General features: G+C 51.4%; 9 protein-coding genes across 9 annotated transcripts; 4 read left to right on the forward strand and 5 right to left on the reverse strand.

Annotated features, from left to right (window-relative positions):
* Positions 1-1,361: 1,361 nt before the first annotated feature.
* Positions 1,362-3,060, reverse strand: CABS01_16498 (uncharacterized protein; the record flags this gene model as incomplete). Its single annotated transcript, XM_060549828.1, has 3 exons — positions 1,362-1,872; positions 2,346-2,924; positions 2,972-3,060. Coding segments are annotated over 3 exons (1,179 nt in total), but the record flags the coding sequence as incomplete, so codon positions are not given.
* Positions 3,061-4,663: 1,603 nt separating this feature from the next.
* Positions 4,664-5,530, reverse strand: CABS01_16499 (uncharacterized protein; the record flags this gene model as incomplete). The annotated part of the gene is made up of 1 exon (XM_060549829.1): positions 4,664-5,530. One exon carries the CDS (start codon positions 5,528-5,530, stop codon positions 4,664-4,666), a length of 867 nt encoding a protein of 288 aa, XP_060405457.1.
* A 163-nt stretch (positions 5,531-5,693) lies between these two features.
* Positions 5,694-10,091, forward strand: CABS01_16500 (uncharacterized protein; the record flags this gene model as incomplete). Its single annotated transcript, XM_060549830.1, has 4 exons — positions 5,694-5,960; positions 8,840-9,027; positions 9,090-9,237; positions 9,336-10,091. 4 exons carry the CDS (start codon positions 5,694-5,696, stop codon positions 10,089-10,091), a joined length of 1,359 nt encoding a protein of 452 aa, XP_060405458.1.
* Positions 10,092-11,970: 1,879 nt separating this feature from the next.
* CABS01_16501 (uncharacterized protein) lies at positions 11,971-12,383 on the forward strand (the record flags this gene model as incomplete). Its single annotated transcript, XM_060549831.1, has 2 exons — positions 11,971-12,212; positions 12,308-12,383. 2 exons carry the CDS (start codon positions 11,971-11,973, stop codon positions 12,381-12,383), a joined length of 318 nt encoding a protein of 105 aa, XP_060405459.1.
* Positions 12,384-12,396: 13 nt separating this feature from the next.
* Positions 12,397-13,575, reverse strand: CABS01_16502 (uncharacterized protein; the record flags this gene model as incomplete). Its single annotated transcript, XM_060549832.1, has 2 exons — positions 12,397-13,109; positions 13,299-13,575. The coding sequence occupies 2 exons, from the start codon at positions 13,573-13,575 to the stop codon at positions 12,397-12,399; spliced, it is 990 nt and encodes a 329-aa protein (XP_060405460.1).
* A 912-nt stretch (positions 13,576-14,487) lies between these two features.
* CABS01_16503 (uncharacterized protein) lies at positions 14,488-15,101 on the forward strand (the record flags this gene model as incomplete). Its single annotated transcript, XM_060549833.1, has 3 exons — positions 14,488-14,680; positions 14,749-14,844; positions 14,920-15,101. The coding sequence occupies 3 exons, from the start codon at positions 14,488-14,490 to the stop codon at positions 15,099-15,101; spliced, it is 471 nt and encodes a 156-aa protein (XP_060405461.1).
* Positions 15,102-15,891: 790 nt separating this feature from the next.
* On the reverse strand, positions 15,892-16,062 carry CABS01_16504 (uncharacterized protein; the record flags this gene model as incomplete). Its single annotated transcript, XM_060549834.1, has 1 exon — positions 15,892-16,062. A coding segment is annotated over one exon (171 nt), but the record flags the coding sequence as incomplete, so codon positions are not given.
* A 677-nt stretch (positions 16,063-16,739) lies between these two features.
* CABS01_16505 (uncharacterized protein) lies at positions 16,740-16,940 on the forward strand (the record flags this gene model as incomplete). Its single annotated transcript, XM_060549835.1, has 1 exon — positions 16,740-16,940. One exon carries the CDS (start codon positions 16,740-16,742, stop codon positions 16,938-16,940), a length of 201 nt encoding a protein of 66 aa, XP_060405463.1.
* Positions 16,941-17,378: 438 nt separating this feature from the next.
* CABS01_16506 (uncharacterized protein) lies at positions 17,379-18,746 on the reverse strand (the record flags this gene model as incomplete). Its single annotated transcript, XM_060549836.1, has 2 exons — positions 17,379-18,276; positions 18,331-18,746. The coding sequence occupies 2 exons, from the start codon at positions 18,744-18,746 to the stop codon at positions 17,379-17,381; spliced, it is 1,314 nt and encodes a 437-aa protein (XP_060405464.1).
* Between the last annotated feature and the right edge of the window lie 1,029 nt (positions 18,747-19,775).

Consider the following 19,775-nt stretch of genomic DNA (forward strand, 5'->3'; position numbering starts at 1 on the left):
CCATCAAGCTTTGCTGACTCAGTTGGCCAGGTTCGGGGGAATCAATGAAATCTCAGCCATCGCAACCGAATCGCAGATGGGACCACAAGGGCAGCCCCGAAAGCGCCGCAGAACAAACGAAGCGTAAACTTTCTAGCCTTTGTTTGCACCTGCTGGTCGCGTAGGTGAAGGGCAGTCGTATGGGTGCCGAGACGTGCTTTGTACGGATTCGACGTGCGGGAGCTGAGGAAGGGACTTGCGCAACAAACACATGGGCGTCCCCAGTACGTTTTGCCTAGATGGAAAATTGAACAAAAAAGTTGTGTCATGTACGGAGTACTCTGCCCAAAGCTGGATGTCCCCTCCCCCCATTCTTTTGCTCCTTTCATGTCATCCCTTGCTCTCGATGTTAGCTTTGTTAGACACTGGTGTTGGTCGCATGCCCACCTAACATGGTGTTCGTATCTGGCGGGTTACATATGTATTCGCGAAAGTCACTCGGTTGGAAGGAAAATTGGCCGTTGTCTGTCATGGCTCTTGTCAGGATAGCGGTGGCATCCATAAATGACTGGACCGAAACCCAAGTGCTGAGTCCCTCACACCTTCATGTTGGCTTCTGGCGCAAACCCTTGTCTAACCTCTGCGTAAAGACGGGGGTTTGAGAGGCTGAGCATAACGGATCATGCCACAATAACGACGATTATTCTCATACTTAAGTCGCTTTCCCTTAAGGGGAGCGTACTAGATGTTTCCGTTGCTCCACATAGTGCCATCTCTTAGAAAGCGATGTGCATCCACATCCACCTCAATACCTCTCCGCAAATGCGCACTGTAATTCATCGTGATAGCTCCACAATTTAGTCTAGATCAGGCAGCGACCACCATGTTTGGAGTTTTTGAAGCACATTGCATTTCTTGACCTCAGAAACGCTGGTCATAAATGCAGAAAACGAAGCAACAAATGGTCATGATTGTACACTAGTGGGGTAAGGCCTTGCCACGCTGGATTTGATGCCTTCACGGCCATTCTGGATGTTTTCGAGAATCGAAGGTAGGCTTTTCTCTCTGAGGAGAGCGTGACCCGGCTTAGTCAGAATAGCGATTGTTCCACGGCTGGCGATGACGAACGAGGACCAGGCTTTTTACGCGGGAGATTCACCCTCCACTGAGCCCGAGATCATCCTCAAATGCTGCGCAGTTGCAGAGGATTTGCCGGCCAATACCCGCATGTGAGCAGTCTCTTGTCGTTGAAGAAAGTGATAAGGCTCAGACACTCCACCTCGCTGAAAGGAACCTCGAGGAACACGTCTGGCTTTGTTATCACACCAAGCGTTCGGACCTTTGTCAGGTCTTGCTCCTTTGCCTTCGTCATATCAAATTGATCAGCTAGCAGATCGTTGGTAACGATGACAGCCAGAAAGATGCTGTTCGACCTTCGCATGGAGCTTTCCGCGAGGTCCAGCGGTCAACATGCCCTCACTTGCTGGCGTCGCGGACGACGAGTGGAAAATACCAGGCAGGTCGACCGAAGAGGACAAAAGTCCGACCCTGTACTGTAATCTGAGGCGCAGAAGGCCCTTAACATCTGAGAGGCCATCTGCTTTCTTGATTCGTTGATCTGTTTGCCTTCGCATCCATGTCAACACTTGCAGCGAGTGGGGTGGTCTGCCGTCATCCGCGAACCGAATTATCGCATTGATAGATGGATAGTCACGAAGAATCCTCTCAGCTACAAGTCGAGTGCAAGCGCCCTCATAAGCCGGGAGATGAACATAAGAGATGGCTTCAGGCACAGATGGTTTCGAGGATGACTGGGCTCCGACAATGATGCTTTGCGGAAAGTCATCGATCTTGCCGGCGCCCAGAGAAGAGTGCGCCGTAAAGAAACCTCGTCTCGGCGCGAGTCAAATCTTCAAGAACTGAGCGAATGACGACAGAGCCTAGTATATTGAGTGTGTGGTTACGATTGAAGGCTTGCAGGATGTTTGGTCGAAGTGAACGCCGTTACAGTTGTGGTGCTTTCCGCGCTGTGTGCCAGACCCAACAAGCGGCTGCCATGGCAGCGTCACAGCGACCACAGCAACAGCCCCATAGCTTGTTCCCCAAATCACCCAGACTCAGTCCAACGCTTGCAGGCGGCAGCGAGTGCGCTCTCAGCGTCTTCTTCCAGTCGCCTTTTGGGGAAAGGCTAAGTGCCTTGTAGTTTTGCAACTTCCCATCAGGTTCAAAAGCGTTACCTCCTCTTCCTGAACAGATGTTCCCACGGCTCGTGATCAGCCTCGAGCTTTGCGGCTTGTAAATAGACCTCCCGTGATTCTCGCATCCACTTAGCAGCCCTCATTCAACTCTCATTCTCTTGCACATACCTTGTCAGCTCATGTGCTGGTACGTCGCCAAAATCCATCTGTCTGTGGTGTGACCATGGTTCTGTCGGCTTGCTACGCACCAGCGGGATCCGGTCCCGGCCTTCTGCAAGCGCTCCCATCGGCGCGTCCTCCGCCTCACGCCGCTCGGTGGCAATTCTCTGCATTCTCATTCGATGGGCTGCCTTGCCGAAGTTCGCTTTCCGTCCGCCGCGAGCTTTGATTTCTTCCATTTTCTGTTCGAACCACTTGTCGGAGCGATTGTGGGACCAATGGATACGCGGGTCGACTCTCATATAACTTGGTCTGTAGGTTTTCTTCACAGCTCCAGCGGCGCCCACAGAGGCTGGGCCGGTGCCAACAAAGACTCCGTGGGGTGGTGGGAGTGCGTCAGGTTGGCCGTAGATCATGGCATCGAATCTACGCTCACCAAATGTACGACAAAGCTCAATCCGGCGATCTTCGCAGGTCAGCTTCTTGTAGATGGTGAGTTTTTCCGGACATGCGCAATTGGACGTGTCGATATCATCTTTGTTGTGAGGGGGACTGTGGCATCGCAGCGCCCCTGAACCCGTGCGACGGCTGTGTCCGAAGCACGGGGAAATGTCAGCCGCGTCAGCAAGACATACCACCCTTCATCACTCCTCCGTGGTGGCAGGGACCGCGTATCCACATCGCCGGAGGCACGGAGCAGGCCGAAAAAGAACACGAACGCTGTCTGGAAGCGTCTGTGGTTGTCTCTACATATCTGTCGAGCGCCGCCTTTGTTCTTGGCCTTCGTAGCTGCGGCAGCGATCTCCGGAGCGTCTCGATGAATATTTCCTTATCAACAGCTTTCCACTTTCGTTTCTCCTCTCATTGTAGCTCGGTCACTGCTAGGTTCAGGGACGTCGCTATGGGTAGATGATCGGAGTCATGGTCGATGTTGTTGTCTCTTTGAACCGCCGTCCACTTGACCCCACGGCGTTGCCAGCTGAGTTCCTCGTGTGCAAGAGCGTGCGGGGAGTTGCATCACATATGTTGGCGTACTTCGAGGTTAGTAAGGTTGATCATGAAAAAGGTACAGAAGTCGACACTCATCGCCACGGGGAATCTCATCCACGTCAGTTCGCATAATCGGGACGGGTTCTTACATGAATGACACAAGGGTTTCTGTTCATGCTGCTACGTGCAGATCGACCTTCCACACAGCCCTGGCGGGCCTCTTGTAAAGACCTACTTTGCCCTCCGGTGAGGAAAGCACCTACCTAGAGAAACCCAAGCTCAGGATCCCGCCTCATCAGGACACGGACAAGAGTTCGCGGTTGCTGCACAGCTTCCGAGTCCAGATATGCGAATGTTCCTTAAAGCCACGCGCCACATGTGTTGCAGAGCACGTCAGGCTCGAAGAATATACTGCTGAGGAGGGGCCTTATGGTCATGACATTACAGCTCAGAGTAAGAAGCTGATGGAGTTGATGAAGATTCCTATCGAATAGGCACTCTGATACGCAACTCCACTACACTCTCGTTCCGTAAGTCCATGTGATGCCGCCTGACTGGCCACCGAAAAGGCTAGATTCTGCTTAGAGAAGCGGTGGTCAAAAAGTTTGAACAGTCCCCGAAAACTGGTTCCAAGTGACGGCTATGGATGAAAGCGTCTGTGCTTACTGTTCAAAGCCCGGGACCAGGTGGGCTCCTGGTCAACCAAGCTGCCAAAAGAAGCCAAGAGCAAGAACAAGGAGATGACAAGGTCGCAATGACATTGGGCTTTTTGTGTTGAGATGGAACCCATTCCTTAATGCTTCACGCATCCAATAGATCAACCTTTGTTCCTTCTTCTAGTTCAATGCCTGCAGCATTTCATATATCTAGAGGCACTCGGAACGGGGCGTAGGTGGTGGACCATAAACTTTGATGATTCTAGCGTGGAGTTCTGTTGATATGAGGGTTACGGCAGGCGGAACGATGTGTTATGCAGTTTCTCAACTCGACTTTTGATAGCCTGTTCGCTGTCCGATACTGTCGTTTGTGCAGATAAGTTCACTGTCAAAACTCTCTTGCTTTCCAATCCATGCAGCGGGTCTTGCGGGCCGACTCCCCCAGCTGCCTGGTAGCTCGGCCATATACTGGGGTTCGCGGTTCTGAATCAGTACAATGACTAGGACATGATGTCAATGACTCTAGGACAGAACATTGGGGGCCTTCTCTGATTAGGTGCTGGAGGGTAGTGGACGGCGGCTTTGGCTGAAGATATGGTGAGGATGGTATATTCACGCAAACACAAAAATGCAAATGCGTCAGATCGCAATCATGGCCTGGACTGAACGTTGGATACTATCTTATTCATTCTTTGCTACCAAGGTGACTCCCGGCCCGAAGCGATCGCGAAAGTGCCTCGAGTTTGGCGAGCCGTTTGTCGTCGTGGCAAAAGCTGTCGCCTTTTGAGAGCCATCCATTCCGGCTGAGTACCGCAGATGCTCCGCGTCCAGTTGGGTGAGAGCCTCCATGGACTTTTGCACGGTTTCGTTCGTTACTTGACTACCAAAGTGCCGAGATCGGCCGCTGAGATTGAGTCGCCGGGCCGTCACGAGATCATTTACTGTCGAAACAGAAAAGGCGTAGCTATTGTCTGCTAAGGTGAGATCCTCAAATACGTTGCTGCGTTCTTCGGCCAGCTCGCCGGCTTGGGATACGATACGAATACACTGGCTCAGGCTTTCCTTCGTTTGCTGAAGGCGCTCGAGTTGGGAGGTGACGGGCTCGGACAGTGCCCCTTGCAGAGACATGGCTTCCAGCTGACTGTTGACGAGCGCTTCGTGGGACTGCAGACGACCTACGAGTGACTTGATGGACTGTCCAGCTTGACTCAGGCCGGTCTTGATGTGTTTGTGTGCCGACGGACGCTCCGCATATTGAGCAGACTCCGCCGACGCCGCTTCGAACTGATTTATCTGAGCAGACAAGCGTGCACACATGTCGAGGCCTTGCTTGGTGCTCTCCTTCTCTTCCGCCATGGCATGCCACTCCAGCGCTACTTCGTCAATAGCTGCGACATCCCCAGCCTTAAGGCGGTCGATCTTCTCCTGCATATCCTGCAAATGCGTGTTCAAATCGTTGATCGTATCGGCAATCATGTCCTTGTAACTGTCGAGTACTTCAGGCGGGATGGCGGCGATGCGTCTCCAAGACGGTAGGGTCAGCGTCATGTCCTATGAATCAACGCAGCTTGACTCACGGATTGGCATTTGCAAGAGCGATGTTAATCGTGGATTTGTGTGCGGCAAGCATGGCCCTGAAGGCGTTGATGTCACCTTGAAGGTACTTTTGCGTGATCCAGTCACGCACGCTCGGTCGCGACGTATCGTTGGAATGCGCCGTGCATTGGGCGATAATTTGGCCATATTCCTCGCAAGCTTGACCACACCGACGGAGCGGCTGCTGGAGAAATTCGAAGTCGAGGTTTGGATTGCTCGCAATCGTCTCTATGAGCGAGCTCAAGACCGCGGCCAAGTCACCGACCTCCGCTTTGAGCGCGCGGGCGTCTTTGTGTTGACTTTGCAAGCTGCGGATGAGGCTGTGGAGCGCAGTGCAGGACGTGAAGGCGAAGCTTCGACGGCTAGAACGCCGGTTCCGACGGTAAGTGGGTCCATATTGACGCGATACCTTTGGCCGGACTGGGGACTTGTGATTCTGGAACGGAGAAGCAATTGGAGGCATGGAAGTACTCTTCCATGGGGACGAAAATAAGCGGACTGATGCCTGGTGATGTTTATAAGGTACTCGTTCCCGTCGTCCTTCTTATCCGCCAGAACCCTAGTCGAAGGTCTGCGACTAACGAAATATCGTCTCCGCTGAGGGTGGTACTGGCGAGTATAGCAGTCTGTGCGTATACCCCTGTTAACGCGCAGCCCGCACCGGAGATCCGTCTGATGTCGACTTTCGCCCGCGTGGGCTATCCCATCAACGTCGTTCGCCATGGCGAGTCGCGCTGAGCGGTGACTAGCATAGCCGACCTACGATTGACTGGCCTGAACCAACCACAACATGGAATTGCGACTTGGCAAATATTTCATCACATTTCACGTCTTTGCATAGACTTTCGGTTGAAAGCTAGCATTAACAAGGCGAGGTGCATTGCGACCAACGTGCAGGAGTAGGCGCGTAAATGCGATCAGGCTCAGGCGTGGTAGTCATAAAGCTCGCAGGCTAGGCAAATGCTACTTGTGTGAAGTGTAGTGTGACAAATACGAAGCGACGATGCTGTCTCCATCGACTGTCTATGAGAATGGTTCCGAGCATTCTGAGAATGAGTTCGAGTTTGACTAAAGAACAAAATGACATCGTCAATCTTGTGCTCCAGCCAGAACGTCTGCATCATCAGTGTCTACAATGAAGCAGTTTCAAGTCCACAACGATCCTTCATGGGACACGAACATGCCGATCCCCAAGTACAGCAATGCGCAACACTTAATCCAGACCGTGCAGCTGTGGGAATGGCCCTTCAACCGTTAATCCGGCGCGGTGGGGTGCTGTTCTCGGCGCAGCCTGGCCCACCTTACAAGTTTCTATCACACGCAGGGCGTTTGTGCGGATCATCCGATTGGACACACACATCTCAGGCGAGTTTGCTGAGAAGGAAGGTCATCCAGAATTGGGCAGTGGAACGCTTGGGCCGCGGTTCTGCCGCCATCGAAGTGGCCAGAACACCCACTATCAGGGGCAAAGCGGAGAGTACGTTGGTGACATGTGGTGCGTGAGGTCACAATCGTACCATGCGCGACAGACACTTCGAGAAATGCTTTCTCGTCTCCTTAATCCAGGGTACAGCTAACGGAGTCCCACCATACCCGCCAACTACCATTGGGTGCGGGTCAGTCGACGATCGCGTCCTCGGCCCATGTCTCCAAGTCTCCTTGGAAGCCAGACCGATTGTACTGGTGCAGTCATTCTTCTGCGAGAGCCTGTATATGATATCATGCCTGCCAACTCTATTGCTTCGGAAATCTTCTTAAAGGGAACAATGGGAGCCAGGTACTTATGCATATTGCGGATATTCGTAAGGAAATCAAGTGGTAAAACAGTGTTTAGATAGGATGGATTGGTTGACGGGTTGATTGGAAAGGTTGGAAAGGTTGGAAGCGTGGCTGGGACGGGATATTCTGATGATCACTGAATCGATAGGCCAAGGACCCTCAACAGCAAATTAAGACTCTCCGAGTTGCCACAATAATCAGCTGCTTTGGCGGCGGCTATGTGCAGGAGCATGATTACGGCAGGATTCGCCTCAGACAACAGAGCCGCCGCTTGCGGTTCGGGAAATGTAACATCATTGCAGGTCAACTGTACTAACGTGACGCCAATTAATTCGTCGGTATGCAGGTAGCCGTGGATGATATTGTGCAGTTCACCAACCTCTCATTGAGAGGACTCCAACAAATCTATATTGGTCTACTGAAAACCATCAGCATGGCTGACTGAAATGCCGCATGACTCCGAATCGCAGCGCTTATACCCAAACAAACAAATCAAATATGAGGTTCGTGTTTGATTGTTTGGCTGATTTCTCGCGCCATATTTGATTGTTTGACTGATTTGACAAATAATTGATTGATTTGACTGATTATCTATTGTAGAACAGAGCTGCACTTAGAGGTATAGATAGTATAGTGGATTCTGCGGCGGACGCGCGGAAATTGTTTAGAGCGGGTCCACTTTAATTCCCGAGGTCCGGTATTCGAATCCGGGTCCGGGCGGCTCCTTTTTTCCGTATTTTCTCGGTATATTATTGGTATATTCGGGCCCACCCTTCGATTCTAGATCTGATCAAATATATCAAATATGCGGGCTGGAATATTTGATTGTTTGACTTGCTGAAATTCCTATATTTGACTGTTTGTTTGACTTATTTGTTTGATTGATTTGAATGGGTATGTGCGCTGCCGAATCGCCCTTGCGCACACTCCAGGCTCAGCTTATTGAACGTTTCTCGCGACGCGATCCTTGCGTTCCCAAAGAAACATAGTGTCAGACTGCCCCAGGACATTCGTTACGGTACTTGTTTCGCCTCGAGCGACCTGACTCATGCTTAACCAGAAGTATGAATAAGGCTAGCAAGGGTAACCTTATACAAGGGGGTCATACACTCATTATATAGATATGGGGTTTCTTCCCATAGCCATTCGTTCGATATACTCATCAATATACACACAATGACCCCTGCCTGTCTAACTGCTGCTCGATACATAGAATGGTACACTCTCTACATGTGAGTATTCGCAGAGCGCAGCCTGCCTGGATAGAGGCAACAGTGAGTTCCATTCCGTATAAGAGCTTGATCGAGACATACTGTCCGCATTTGCGCTTGGGCAAACGACACATCTACCATCACACGGAGCATCCTTTCCTCGGACCACGTTAGACGAGTTACGATGGCGACTTGTGGAACTCATCATGTGAGAGGCTCTGTGGTGATCATGAGAGACAGAGACGTGAAATATACTAACAAGACTCGCTAGGGACATCAGCCCCAGCAATGTATTCGCCCAGCCTGCGGGGTGAATTACGGCCCGCCAGTGCCCGGTTCATGCAATACGCAGCGCCTCTATGACATTGATGAAAGGCTGACCAAGATAGCCGAAAAAGCTGAGAAGCTCTTCAATATGATGCACGCGCAGGCATGCCTCACCAGTCAATTCGACGACAGGTAGGTAGCCTCGTCACAGTCGTTACCTGAGAGCACATATTTACGCAGCAATATTACAACAGATTGAAGAAGATTGGTGAAGCCGTCGTATCCATTGAGAACGCCCTTAGTGTCGTTAGCGCGACTGTTGCCGATGATCATAACATTCTGGCAGCAATCCGTCTTACGATCAATGACACTCGTGACTCCTCGGCTGCAGTCAATGACACAGTAAGCCAGGTGAAAGTGACATTGTAGTCCTAAATAACACCACTTGCCAGACACATAGGGCACTGACAGAGATGGGTTGCCCACTTACCACCACTCAGAACGACCTGCAAGTAATCAAAAATACGGCCAACAACATTCAAAGTGCCGTGGAGGCAGTTGCCAATACGGTCAATAGAACCCAAGCTGTTGTGATAGCAAACGGCGACACCGTGATTAACCTACAGCTCGGATTGGCAGAAGTTACTCGCACTATCACCAACACTCAGAATGTTGCCGAAGCGGTTGATAGGAAAGTCAACCAGACACACGATGCCACGACAGCAGTCGTCAACACAGCTGACAACATTATGAGTGATCTAGCGGCAGTCCGACAAACAGTCGTCCGTACCCAAGATACTGTTTCAGCAGCGGATAATACGATTAATCAAACTTTAGCTGCAGTATCAGCGGTGAACAACACGCTCGATCAGACACGAGCTGCAGTGACGGCGAACCACAGTCTAGCCAACAATATATTGGATGGATTGGAGGCAGTCACCTGTGTTGCCATCAGTACACAGGAAGCTGTTACAACGACGGAGAGCATTGTTGATCAGATGCAGCATACGCTGGTGACCGTTAGCGGCACAGTTACTGATGCCAAGGATGCATTAGTTACAATGGGAAACACTGTCGATGAAACCCGCCAGAATATGACAGGCGTCAATCATACATTGAACAATGCTCAGAATACCATAAGTACGATTGAGCAGGCAATCGCTCGCAGCAATGACCATGCTTTGCGAAATCAGGTTGGGACCAGCGATGTGAATCGGACCGTTCGAGAGCTTCTCCTGGAAGTTCGGGCAGGGTAATGACGAATGAGCCCAAGTCTTGACATTGTGATTCGACTAACCCTACATAGTCACTTCAATGTTGCAGCACGACTATCTAATCGTTTCGCAAGTTGCTGCACAACCTCGATACGAAGCTTCCACGGTATTAACAATCAACACATCCCTGGATTTCCGACATCCTATGCCTCGTTTCACAAGCTTCCAGGTAAGAAAGGCTTTGAGCGACAGGAACTTAACTAAGACAGCTACAGAGGATCAGCTGAGCGTTATTTTGGTAAGCCTAGGTCTTCCTGTGAACGGGTCGTTACTGAGCAAGAAAACTCGTTTGAAAACATATCTGGGACTGAGGGTATGATTGGAGGTTTTCAGATGTGTTGAGTATTCTGGAAATATCGGTACGATCAATGCTCACTTACGTTCACAACGATGGCAGCGAGAACAAAGCCCTCGACTCGCTTTGCTCTTGCGTAGACTGAAATTGATACTATGCGCCTCCTTGTTTCCCTCTACGTCTGACACTCAAATTATCGTACCCGATTTATTGGACGGAAAAGAAAGTCTTGATCGAGCTTTGACTCTCACCCCTACGTGCAAGTTCTATGAGGTCGATAATGTTGGCACCTATTTTATGTATCTGCCATTTCAGTTGTCAGCAAGTCTTGCTAAGCTCAATATCCTATTAATACCATGCCGTTCTGCACTCTGCGATAATTTTTTTTTGGGAGGATTTCGACACCAATAGCTCCACAAAGGTACGCCATGCCTGTACAATTTCTCGTGAGCAAGAATGATTCAATTGGAGCGGTCAGGCGGTCGACGGTTGGTGGAAGGTTCCATGGAAACGTGCATTAGTACCTCGGTGACAGCTCTTCAGTATGGTAAGCAGTGGCATATTGAATGGGGATAAGTATAATTTGTGTTGCTTAGAGTGTTCTGCTGGGCCTGCAGTAGATCTCCATAGAAGAGTGGCATCTATCCTTTATCGGGCAATCCTGGCCCGACTATGTGATTAACTGAATTATGACTGCATGCGGTAAGTTTAATAGGCGAGGGTATCCCAGGTTTTGTCGCTCAGGTATTTATAAGGGTCGGCTTGGATTAGAGAGTTAGGCTGCCTGGGATATTCGTGAGAGTACGGTGTAAAGGCAAGCTGCGAATGAGCTGAAGTTTAAAATGGACCGGGGGGGGGGGGGGGGGGGGTGGGGGTCCCCAGAAAACGAGGTATGACAGGGTGGTGTTTGGTTATGAGGGTAAACCTCTCTGGAGAGGCGGCATGTGTGTGGGTGGACTGGCCCCGGCGGGGGCTGGTCGGGGGTTGGGGCTGGGACGAGGGCGGGGGGGGGGTGGGGGCGTGGGTTTGAATCCGCAGCAAAACGCAGTTGAATGAGTGCTGTTTCATTATTAAGGTTAAAGCCTCAGCAGTCGATAAATCACCGTCACATTCGACTGTTGTCGCACGGCCTACATCGCACTTTCCAAAGTGTCTATGGAACCGCATTTCCAGGAGCTGTCACACTAGATCTGGCCTGCCGATTGCCTCACATCCGGATTGGCTTCAAACTTAGCGTCGAAAGATACCGCTCAGACGGAATACGCAGTCTCGATGAAACCATCACACTACCAATGTCCCGTGCTAGGCACCATGCCGACCACGACGACCAGAAGTGGACACCGCTGCCATTCATCCAGCAGTAGACCGAGCAGGAAATCGAGCGGGTCGGATAGGCAAACAGCTGACTCCGTGCGGGGTAATTTCGTCCATGCCTATCATCCGCCAGGCAATAGCCACCTTTCAATTGTTCTTGTCCCAGGACATATACAAGAAATAGACGACCCATAGCAATCGAGCAAGGCAAGCCGCCATTTTTTTCTCTCCGAGCAACATTTCGACACTCAAATGAACGGAACCGTCACTCCTTCCACTAGCAATGACCCTGCCGTCGACGTGACAAACAACGACGAACACTCTCGTGAAACCACGCACGACAACGACCCTCTTCCAACGCATAAACTCGAGCACTTGAAGGTTGGGGCAAATGGTGTACAGCTCCTAGTGTCTACAAAAAATCATTTGTATGATGCCGAGGATGTTGAGGGCGGCAACAGCTCGTTCCAATGCGTTGAGGCGTGGAGCGAGGGGTCCGTCCAGGAACTTGGAAAAATGGTGGTCTCTCATCGAACACATACGGACCGGCCACATAACACCCCTTCTGCGACGTCTTTTCGAGAAACAGGACGGACGACGGCCTCCTTTCCACAAGGTTCTGGTTCATCTACGACGACAGCATAGAAGGGATGTGGCGTGTTTAACGAACCTTGATGACTATTTTTTCGTTTGGCTCTGGAAGAACATCCCTAGTGCCTCTTCAGACACCGACCCCACAAATTGTATACCTCTGTCACCTGTGCTCGCTCCTTTGACGTTGAAAAGATCCCCCAGAGTAGAGACAAACAGCTGCTGTCCATCATGACCTGTGCTCATGTCCTCCAGTACATGGACCCCCTTGACTGCTCTTTGTGATGCGGCGTTGCATATGGCCAAACATTTCTTAGTACTGTCGAGCTCCTTCCTCAAGCTCTGAATGTCGGTTTCTGTAGGCAGTGAAATCTCGCTGGTTCCTCGTGCCAATCGTCTCTTATTCTCATCTTGGTGCCTGTGCAACTCCGACACGTTGTCAGATATCACCTGCTTGCAGTGGTCCAAAGTCGATAGAGTTATGACAGTTGCATGCCCCAAGTTCTGGCAGGACGTCCCTTGGAATGGTGGACTGCCTGGAATAGGTTGAAGGCGCATGGTGTCGATATGAGCCTGGACATTAGCACAGATCTGAAGGCAAACCTCTGTGCTGTCCCTCTCGTTCTGGATCCGATCTATGTTGGTGGTGACTGCCTGGGATGAATGTATGTCGTTTGAAGTAAGACGACTCAATTTCTCGTTGATATCTTCGAGGTGATCCTCTAGATCTTGAGTCGTGCTGTGAATCATGTCCTTGTACTCCCCAAGCAGCTGCATGGTGACCGTAGCGGAGCGGCTGCCTCGTATCATTAGCACGCACAGTGTACGAGAGGTTTCGACGATGGACCGACAGATTTGCATCACCTAGAGCGATAGCTATCGTTGATTTATAGCCCGCTAGCATACTGGTGAAGCCGTGTATATCGCTCTCCATGTATCTCACTTTACCCAACCTCGGAAGCTACTTCTCGGCCGCCCAGAATACTTACTGCACTCAATCATCAGCGTATCGAAATCAGCACAAGCTCGACGACATTGAAGGAGAGGCGTCTTGAGCGACGCTAACGTCGCGTCATCTTCGATCTGGATGTGAGTCTCCAGGGACTGGAGAACCTCTTTCAGGGCTGAAAGTTCGTCCAAAAGTTGCTGAACCGTTCGCTGATGACTACGAAAGCTCTGAATTGTACCATACAGAGTTTGGCTTGTCTGTATCGTCGCCGTGACTATGGCAATCAATGCCGAGGCAATGCCCAGGGCTTCAGCCATCGTCGGTGGTCGGTGATGGGTGCTGTTCTGTCAAATGGTAAGGAGACGGATTGCATGATTACCTTCGACATTAGTCAGGGACTCCGCTGCAGCTGCAGGCCTTTTTCCAGTGCCCAAATCCACCACAACAGTGGACCAATGCTTCCTCTCATCTATTGGCCTGGCTGGACACGCATCCTGTACGGCCCTCTTTGATTCACAAGGAGCATGGCGCCGGCCGTACGGAGGTTACTCTGAACTCACGTCCTTACTGTAGCGTACTTCCCTTTGTGATGATTCCCCAAATACGTACTTGCTGGCAAACCGATAGTACCTCGACGCGCGGTGAACACGTAAAAAGTATCAAACTTGTTTGTCGAAGCATCCCATGGTGAAGATTCGTTTGTTCTCACATGTTATCGTTTCAAATAGAGCTGATTTTAGTCAGTCACTTCACACTGATGAAAAGAATCATTTTTCAACTGAAAGGCACAAGGCCTGCAATGTGTAATGACCCAAAATGCATAACAGGACTACAGCCCGTCCCGCAGACACCTGGTCGCTACTCGACCAGACAGCCGACGCCCTCCGGCTGTGACTACATAGTACCTCACTTCACCAATGCAAAACGCTGGCTAGCTGTCTCCAGGTTCCCCGCTTTGCTCTCCAGCCTCAATTCAAATTTAGCTGGCTCCCTTACTGTTAGTGCATAGTTCTCTGCTACCGCACATGCGTCGAGCCCCGCGTTTGCGACAATCCTCGAAAGCTACTTATACTTCGACTTATCCCGCGGAGAATAAAGATACCTGTCGTGCCGGAGGTCGCTACTTTCGAGAATGACTTCCCTGCGACCTTCACGTCAACCCTGAGGAGTACAAAAACAGTTTAAACTTCTCGGTATCGTTCTTCTTCCCTCCCCGAATCTTGCACATAATGTACATTCCTCTTGATAGAGCGGCTCGCATCAACCACGACGCGACGGCCGAAAATGTCGCAAACATTGTTTGGTTGATGGCTGATGGCCTCTCCATCAGTCCGATAATGAGGGGACTAGAATACGAAGGAAGCCGAGGCTCATTGTTCAAGCAGTATTGGGGCGCTCTCGGGGCTTGGCTGTCCCAGCCACGTAAGTGGCTGCTGCTGAACTCTTTTAGGAAAACAAGGTTTGCTGGCTCAGCTAACAGAATTCTCCAGAGATCATAGCTTTAGTAATGACATGGGCGATTGTATTCACCATCGCGAGTATGATTATACTCGGCCTAGGGTTTGGCCCAGCCGGAGTTGGCGCTGGTGAGTTGCTGGGTCTATTCACGCTGTCAACGTACCTTACCATCTAACGAGATTGCTGACTGTGTGGCGCACCAGGAACATTGGCGGCCGCTTTCCAGTCTTGTGTGTATGGAGCTTTCACCCCAGCAGGGGGGTTATTCGCAACACTGACAAGCATGGCCATGTTGGGAACATTGATGCCATGGGCCGCTGTCGTTTCTGGGATTATTGCAACGTTAGTCACAGGCCTTGTGTGGGAATATGGTGTAGGTCGATAGGGCGCTCGCATCGTGAGTCCCCTATCCGATATACCAGACCAGGCTGTGATAGGAAGGGCACGGTTGTTCGGCGTTCCATGTTCATAAGACAACTTTACCCAGCTGGTCTGGAGCTGCCTCTACTAGGACGGTCGTTCTGTCCGTCCTCTCGGCTGTTCATATCTTGTCCTTGCCCTTGGCTTCCTTTGACAGCTTTGCTTACTAATAGCCCACCCTGAGCCCGGGCTTTGCCAATAAAACCGGGCCGCTCCATCTTTAGCCGTCGCTTGTATCCAGTTTTCGGGGACCGTCCGAGATTACTGAGCTTCGGTGTCTATGAAGGGCATCTTCCTGTCCTGCGCATACGACTCGACCTAATAAGAGCCGCACCCGCCTCCCTGTAATGATTCAATCGTAGACGTAGGTTCCTCGGTATCTCGTCGAGCGGGGTTGTGTCGTCTTCGTCTTTTCACCGACTGCATTGGTCTTGGCTTGGAGGACGGGCTATGGGACGGTCCAGAGCGCTTCCCTATGCTGTAGCTCGAGGTGAAATTGAAGTAAAGCTCTTGTCGACACCGAACGCCATGTGAGGCCTCAAGCCGGCCTCCTTCGGTCGCCATAATGGTGGTGTGTTGGGCGTACAACTTGATATTTCCGTCATGATCATTGGAGCTGTAGACATTGAGGGAATGAGGGGTTCGGGTGTCCTTCGCCCACAGCCTTGTGTGGCTGAGCAGCGCGTTGCTGGTGAATCAGAGCCACGGCGGGTTTTGGCACCTTCGGCAACCTCCAGCGCCAGCTCGCTGGCTTTCTAATCTTCCTTAAAGGCGGCGCTGGCTGCATGCCTGGCATTGGTATTCTCCTTTAGTTCGATCGTGTTCCGCTGGACAATATCAACCTTGATGGCTCTAGTGTCGCGGGTGGTATTCTCGCTGGCTGTTTTGGGTTCTGTTCGTTCGCTTTCGATGGTTTGGTGGGGATGTACGTTTTAAAGTGGTTTGCTGCATTTTGACAAGCAGGGAGGGGAACTGCGATGAGCGTGGCTCACACGGCTTGGGGTTCAGTGGGTGTGCGTTCACGGTGTCGAAATATCTGACCCGATGGTGCGCTGGCCTCAGTCGCTCGTGTAGCCATGGAGTTGCCATGGTGCCGAAGTCGTTAGAGGCTTCGCGATGAGCAAAAGGCTATTCAATCGACCGTACGGGGCTCCGATTTCCAAAACATTCGTTGTTGCTTTAGACTTTTCTCTTTCGCCGTTGCGATAACACTGGGTGTACTTGGTCGCATCTTAGTCATCAAAGTTGCTACACTATATCCACTCCCGATCAGATTCCCCACCAATCCTCCCCTCAATTTCCGACATAATCACCTTTCAGCCCGAGGCACTATGGTTGGGAATCGAGGACTAGCGCGTCGTGAGTACACCGTTTCATAGGGAGACGAGGGCTAAACCTAAACGCGAGTCCAACAGCTCTGGAATCGTCCAGTTCGCGCTCCAATAAAAACGGCTCAAGAGAGACGCCTGAGAACCCCGACGCTCACTTGAACTTGAACAAGACCTTGCTTGTTGAGGACGACAAAATTGCCCATGACGCAGCTAGTTCTTCGCCCGAAGCCGCATCCTTAGACCTTAACGAAGCTCAGTTGGCCAACCAAACAATGATGCCGCCGGCGGCTTGCGGACTTTATCTAGAAATGATGGATATTCAACAGTCCCTACAGCCGCTCATTCTGAGCAAAGGGCGTAACGATGATTGGAAGGACGTTTTGGAGCTCTGTAGATTGCTGGAACGAGCTGCAACAGGCCTGATGCTTATCGTCACCCAAGAAGTGTCCGCGTTGTCTAGCATAGGAGAGTGACAACACCATTGATGGCCTGAGCTGGTTTAAAGGACAATGCGTCATCGCTTGGGAGTGGGCGTGGAAGTAATGGTAGCGACGTGGGCTGCCACAGAATCGTTTAGAAAAGGAAATCCAACGAGACGATATTTGGGTGGAGAGCACTGTCCAGCATCGGAGTAAGCTCGCTAACTGATGAGCTAGAAATGTCGTGTAACTGTGCGCCCGCCCAGGCAAGTCAGAATTGCCGACAAACACGGGACCTCTGAGCTAGAATGGCGAAATTGGCTTAGAGATGTTTCCTCACGCAGGAAAGGACCTGACGCTAAATGAGTGACTGACAAGTGGTGCATGTGAACCACGACCATAAAGTAATCCATGATTAAATTCTAATTACATCTTTCTCATATCATACATGTTTCCTTGGATTCTTGGAATTTGACTCTGACAATACGCGCGCTATCGTGCGATGGCCGATTTTCCGTCCACAGTTAACAGAGTCGAGAACTTCGTATCCACAGTGGTTTCTGACAATTTGACTCCGCGCCCGTGACGGTGCCCAAAGTGAGCGCTAGACTCATGCTCCGGCCGATTGTCTGTAGTAGGCGACACACCATCGTGCGAAGGTACGCTCTCGGTCCCGGTCGCCTGCAAGCTGATTCGGGTAATGTCGCGTGACATCTGCTGGAGCGAGGCATCGCTGAGGTGACCGCCCACCTGCCGAGTCATCGATCCGTACCCTCTGTTCTTGCCATGGATCGTTTTCCCAGTTGTCGACACTAAGAACTGCACGGTATCGTCTCCGGTCGCGTAATTATCAATGATGCTAATGTTCTCCTTCGCGTGGCTTTCAGCTTTGGAACAGATGTCGAGACACTGACGAGCAGTCGTCCACTCCTCACGCAGTCTAGCGAGCTGCGCCACGTCATGCTCCGAGCTCATCTTCGTCGACGACTTGGCGATGAGCCGGTCCATCAAGTGTTGCATATGTTTTTCCAAATCTGCGACGGTCTGAACCAAACGATTCTTGCAATCTTGGAGCCCCTCATCGGTAACTTGTTCCGGATAGAAGTTCTCGTGGGTAGGAGCACCATCGCCTGCATAAGGTCGTTGTTGGACTCTACTGATGTGGTTCGCCAACTGTGCGCAGATTTCAAGACATTTCTGCGTGCTTTCTCTTTCCGCACGGATCCGGTGTAGCTCTTGTGCGTCGGCATCGTTTCCGCCCACAGTGTGCTCGATTATGGCGGCTAGCTTAGCGTCGATATTCTCGAGACGATCCTCGAGATCATCGGTCGTCGTTTTAATCATTGTTTGATACTTTTCGAGATTCTCGGCGGTCGTTGCGGATCGGCGCCTGTTCGAGATACAGAGTCAGGTAATTCAATTTGGTATGGAGTATGGAACTCACAGTTGCGCATCAGCGAGGGCTATATTGATAGTGGATTTGTAGCCTGCGAGAAGCTGTGTAAACTCGTCGATGCCATCGCCCATATACTGCAGCTTGGCCCAATCTCGGAAGCTAGCGCGATCGCCGCCAGACCGCGAGGAGCATCGCAAGAGCTCTTGCTCAAACTCTTTGCACGCCTCGTCGCATCGCCGCAAAGGCAGTTCAAGTGCGGATAGATCGTCCCCGGGCGCGTTGCCGATTATCTCCGTGAGCGAGTGCAGCACTTCGCTCACGGCACTAAGCTCGTTGGCGAGATCGCGCACACGCTTGGGTTGGGTCCGTATGCCCTGAATTGTGTTGTAAAGGGCGATGCTAGACTTGAAGGCGAGCAACGCGAAGCTTAGCACCCCCGATGCCAGGCCGACTGCTTCTGCCATTGTGTCGGGTAGCTTGTGGCGTAGGATGGGCAGGAGTCCCAGTCCGTCAGATGGCGGCTGCACAGAGCGGCGGAGTCGGCGTCTCTTAGTACTCTTAGAGACGGCCTTGAGGGATGCGGGGACCAATCAGAAATCACCTAGAAGCGCCTTTCGCTGTCTGCTAGACCTGGACTGCCACACGCAAGCGGTTGTTCCCTGGAGGCTGTGCACGGCTACGCCTTGCTTTAACCATGAGGCAGCGACGAAATCCCAAGTTCAGGCCCAAGGCGTGGGTTTGCGCTAGCTCGTCAGGCAGGCTCGGCCAGCTTCAAGTGTAAGCAATCGGCTTGGTATTGGGTAATTATTAGCGCGCGCCTCTTATCGCAATAATGTGGATTTTACACTTGCAAATGTTTTAGAGTGGCAAGGCGAAATGAATTGCCTAGGTTCATCAACCTCACCGTGACCAATAAGCCAGCTCCATCATCGAGGTCTTCGTCATCCCTACTTTCCATGGCTTCCGACTAGTGGTGGTCACAATTGGCGAGGTGTTCGGCTCCACTATCCGCCCTGCCTTCGCCTTGGCCAATACTCTCAAGGATTGACTCACTCCGCCGTCCCAATTCCAATGGGCAGGCACATAGATGTGTAGGAGGATGGTAGATTTACTACAGTGCATAGAAAAGTTCGGGAGGAATCAATGTGCCTTATCTACAACAACGAGAAAATGAAAATTCACCGTTCAGACATGGCACGAGTAGGGCCAGGGTCTAATGGTCAGCGATGCTGCGATCAGGTACTAGAACGACACCAATCCATTTTCGCTTGCGATGAACCAACTGCTGCTGTCAGCAATGCCCAAGTTCGGCATCATGAGCAGCACTGACGTACGGCGAATCCCGAGGATGCCAATAGGCCGCATTGTACCTCGATGCGTCAGCGCGTGTGTGAGGGGGCTGCTAATTTCGGCAGCGTTTAAATGGACATGCAATCACCCGCACGTGATTTGCACTTGTGGTTGGTCAGCCTTAATCCGGACCACGGCGTCAA

The sequence above is a fragment of the Colletotrichum abscissum genome, assembly GCF_030869225.1.
Source record: "Colletotrichum abscissum strain IMI 504890 chromosome Unknown Scaffold_104.1, whole genome shotgun sequence".
Taxonomy (NCBI): domain Eukaryota; kingdom Fungi; phylum Ascomycota; class Sordariomycetes; order Glomerellales; family Glomerellaceae; genus Colletotrichum; species Colletotrichum abscissum.